This window comes from Arachis duranensis, chromosome 1, assembly GCF_000817695.3.
Source record: "Arachis duranensis cultivar V14167 chromosome 1, aradu.V14167.gnm2.J7QH, whole genome shotgun sequence".
NCBI classification, from domain to species: domain Eukaryota; kingdom Viridiplantae; phylum Streptophyta; class Magnoliopsida; order Fabales; family Fabaceae; genus Arachis; species Arachis duranensis.
Genome location: NC_029772.3, coordinates 95,095,841 through 95,098,636, shown reverse-complemented (window position 1 = coordinate 95,098,636; position 2,796 = coordinate 95,095,841). Strand labels below are relative to the sequence as shown.

The following is a 2,796-nucleotide window of genomic DNA, read 5'->3' as shown; positions in this document are numbered from 1 at the left end:
TATACAAGTATAAAACTGCACTTTTCTTTTAGGAATAACAAGTTACAGAACACAGCATCCTCATTAAAATAATTAGTGGCATGTATCATAATTTAGGTTTGCATGTGTAACCGAAATTTCCAAGATTTTACAATACATTTCATCAATGAGGTTTAAATTTTAATTTCAATTTAATACCTTGCAAAGCTAGCCGAGTTGCATTTTGCCGCATGCTAGCTCAATCAATCACTAAAGCAACTCAATCAAAATGCACTTGGAATGGGAAGAAGAAGTAACGCCACTGCCATATTGGATCCCATTCTGTTTGCTTCCTTTATGCCAATGTAATGGCAGAGATAATGATGTGAATATCCTGCAATCAGATTTGGAAAAATCATGATCATTATCTATTGTCATTTCTAGCAAGTCTTTTCGACAATTAAATTTGGCTGCCTGCCGTCGCATTACAACTTGGGGGCTTGCTTTGTTTTATTAAATGAAGCAAATGGCAAGGGCAAATTACTTTAAAATCCAGACTTAACTCATTCCAAAATGGGAGATTTTATTAGATAAACAAATGTAGCATGGGGTTAGAATGGAGAATACACGCAGCTGAGTAAACTTGATTTATTAGTCAAGTCAGCATTAATAGTGAATCTTCTGCAGGATTATGTTCTCCTGCTTTGTTGCTTGATTTAATACTTGCTTTAATTTTACTGTGACATGCTTTGCATATGCTGACATATGAGCTTCTTCCTATTGTATCTACTTGACCTTTAATTACTCTCCAGGGATTTTCTCATTGCGAGCCTCGAGGTCAGCTTCAGCAGCACATACTTTTGTATCCATCGAAGTTGTTCCCCTTTAAACTGTGAGATCTTCTGAATTTGTCAACCTTGAACATTACCCATAAAGGACTAAGCAATATAGTTCTCCTTCAAGTACTATTTATTAAGGATGCCTAAATATAAATAAAAAATAGTAAAGTAATTTTGGCATTAATTATATACTCCTATGAACTCCTCTATAAATGATGAGGAATACTCGGAGCATATAAACACAAGTCATACACTGAGAAAACACATTTTCCTAACCTGCATATCTTTCCCCTCCCTGATCTCTTACTTCTGCAATCCTCGCATCTTAGACACAATGAGTGATGTTCCTCCTATTTCCATTCCCCTGCCCGAGCTCCCGGACGAGCTTATGCTTGACATTTTCCACCGTGCTGATGCTTCAACCATTTTGAATGCTCGCAGCACCTGTCGCTCTTGGAGAGTCAAACTAAGCAGCTATGACTTCCAGACAACACTTGCTCAAAGGTGGAAACATCATGGCTGCTCACTCCTGATGCATTTTTGCTATCCATCCTCTCTGATGAACTCTGTAGATTGGGTTATGAGGATGGATGCTTCGAGTGGTTACACTATGCCATTTCACTTTCCTTTTTTGCTGACATATGAAGGATGGTTCCACATTATTGGCGTTGAAAATGGGATCCTCTGCATAAGATACAGTTCAATGGGCAAGAAGTCTTACTTGCTATCTTGGAATCCTGTTAGCCGAAAATCAAAAATTATCCAGGATCCTGTTTATATTTTTCAGCCTGACTTGGTGTATTTATATGCTTTGGTGTACTTTCCATCCACTCTGGATTATGCCATCCTTTATATTTTCAAACAAACATCAGAAAGTCCTTCAAGCTCACTTTCAATTTATACAAGTTTCAGAAGAAACTGGAATGTGATCATAACATGTCCACCATATGTTGTAACCTTAGATGCTACGTATGTTACACTTGGTGGATCAATTTATTGGTTAACATGCTCAGTTGACGATGATGAAAGAAGATCCCCATATATTGTATGCTTCTCCTTATTATCTAACACTTTTCAGCAAATTTTCATTCCTCGGCAGGCTTTGGCTCATTGCTACATGCTCATGCTCCTGAACCAAAAGGTTTGCCTTGCCTCATCTACTCATGACGAGGAAGTATTCAGCACCTCTATTTGGCATGTTGCTGTTACTGAGGAGGAGCCAGCATGGACAAGGTTGTTCATGTACAATGGCGTTGCCCCTCTCTTTACTCCTGCCATCTTTGTTGATGAAGATATAATAGAAATAAAGGAGAGGCATTTTGAAGAAGATGGCGTCGATGATTCACACGTTTCACACTTTCACATATGTCGATACACTCCCATGGAAAAGACTAGGAGGACTCTTCATTGGGTAGAGTATGAAGATAACGTAAGGATTAGGTCACTGCATGTGTATTATGAGACGTTATACCCGGTTTGAAGTCGAGATCTGAGAGTGAATTAAGTTTGATGAAGGTTATAAGGAGCCACATAGTATGATTAGTCTGGATTACCTCTGGTATTTGTAATCAACTTAGTTTTAAGGTTAAGTTTGGTGCATGTTTTGTATCCTAGCTTTGGAGTCTGCTATTAGTGATTAATTCCAATTTCTATGTCGTTATCTTTGGTGGAAAAAAATTTATGTTAAATCTGATTATGCTGTATTTAGGTAATGCATCTTTGGTAGGTCACATCTACTAGAATATTATGTACTTTTCTGCTTTGGATGTTATAACTTATATAATGGATATCGTGTTTGCAACGTCAACCTATGTATCATGATTTTCTTTTTTTTCTGTATGAATGATCTTTGGTTGAGGTCAATTTTGTTATACTCCATCATAATCAAGGAAGCAATACAAGAATTTTTACAATCCTAATATAAATTAAATCCATGCTTTTAGCCCGTGATCATATAGTGCTCCATTTGCTAAAAAGGTACAAATAAAGTTCAGGGGAT

At 37.2% G+C, this 2,796-nt stretch overlaps 1 protein-coding gene across 1 annotated transcript; it reads left to right on the top strand.

Annotated features, from left to right (window-relative positions):
• The first annotated feature begins 1,131 nt into the window (after nt 1-1,131).
• On the top strand, nt 1,132-2,277 carry LOC110276416 (putative F-box protein At3g25460). Its single transcript, XM_021133252.1, has one exon. The coding sequence runs from the start codon at nt 1,132-1,134 to the stop codon at nt 2,275-2,277; it is 1,146 nt and encodes a 381-aa protein (XP_020988911.1).
• The last annotated feature ends 519 nt before the right edge of the window (nt 2,278-2,796 follow it).

Coding starts and splice junctions, on each gene's coding strand:
- LOC110276416 (XM_021133252.1), top strand. CDS start 1,132: ATGAGTGATGTTCCTCCTATTTCCATTCCCCTGCCCGAGCTCCCGGAC.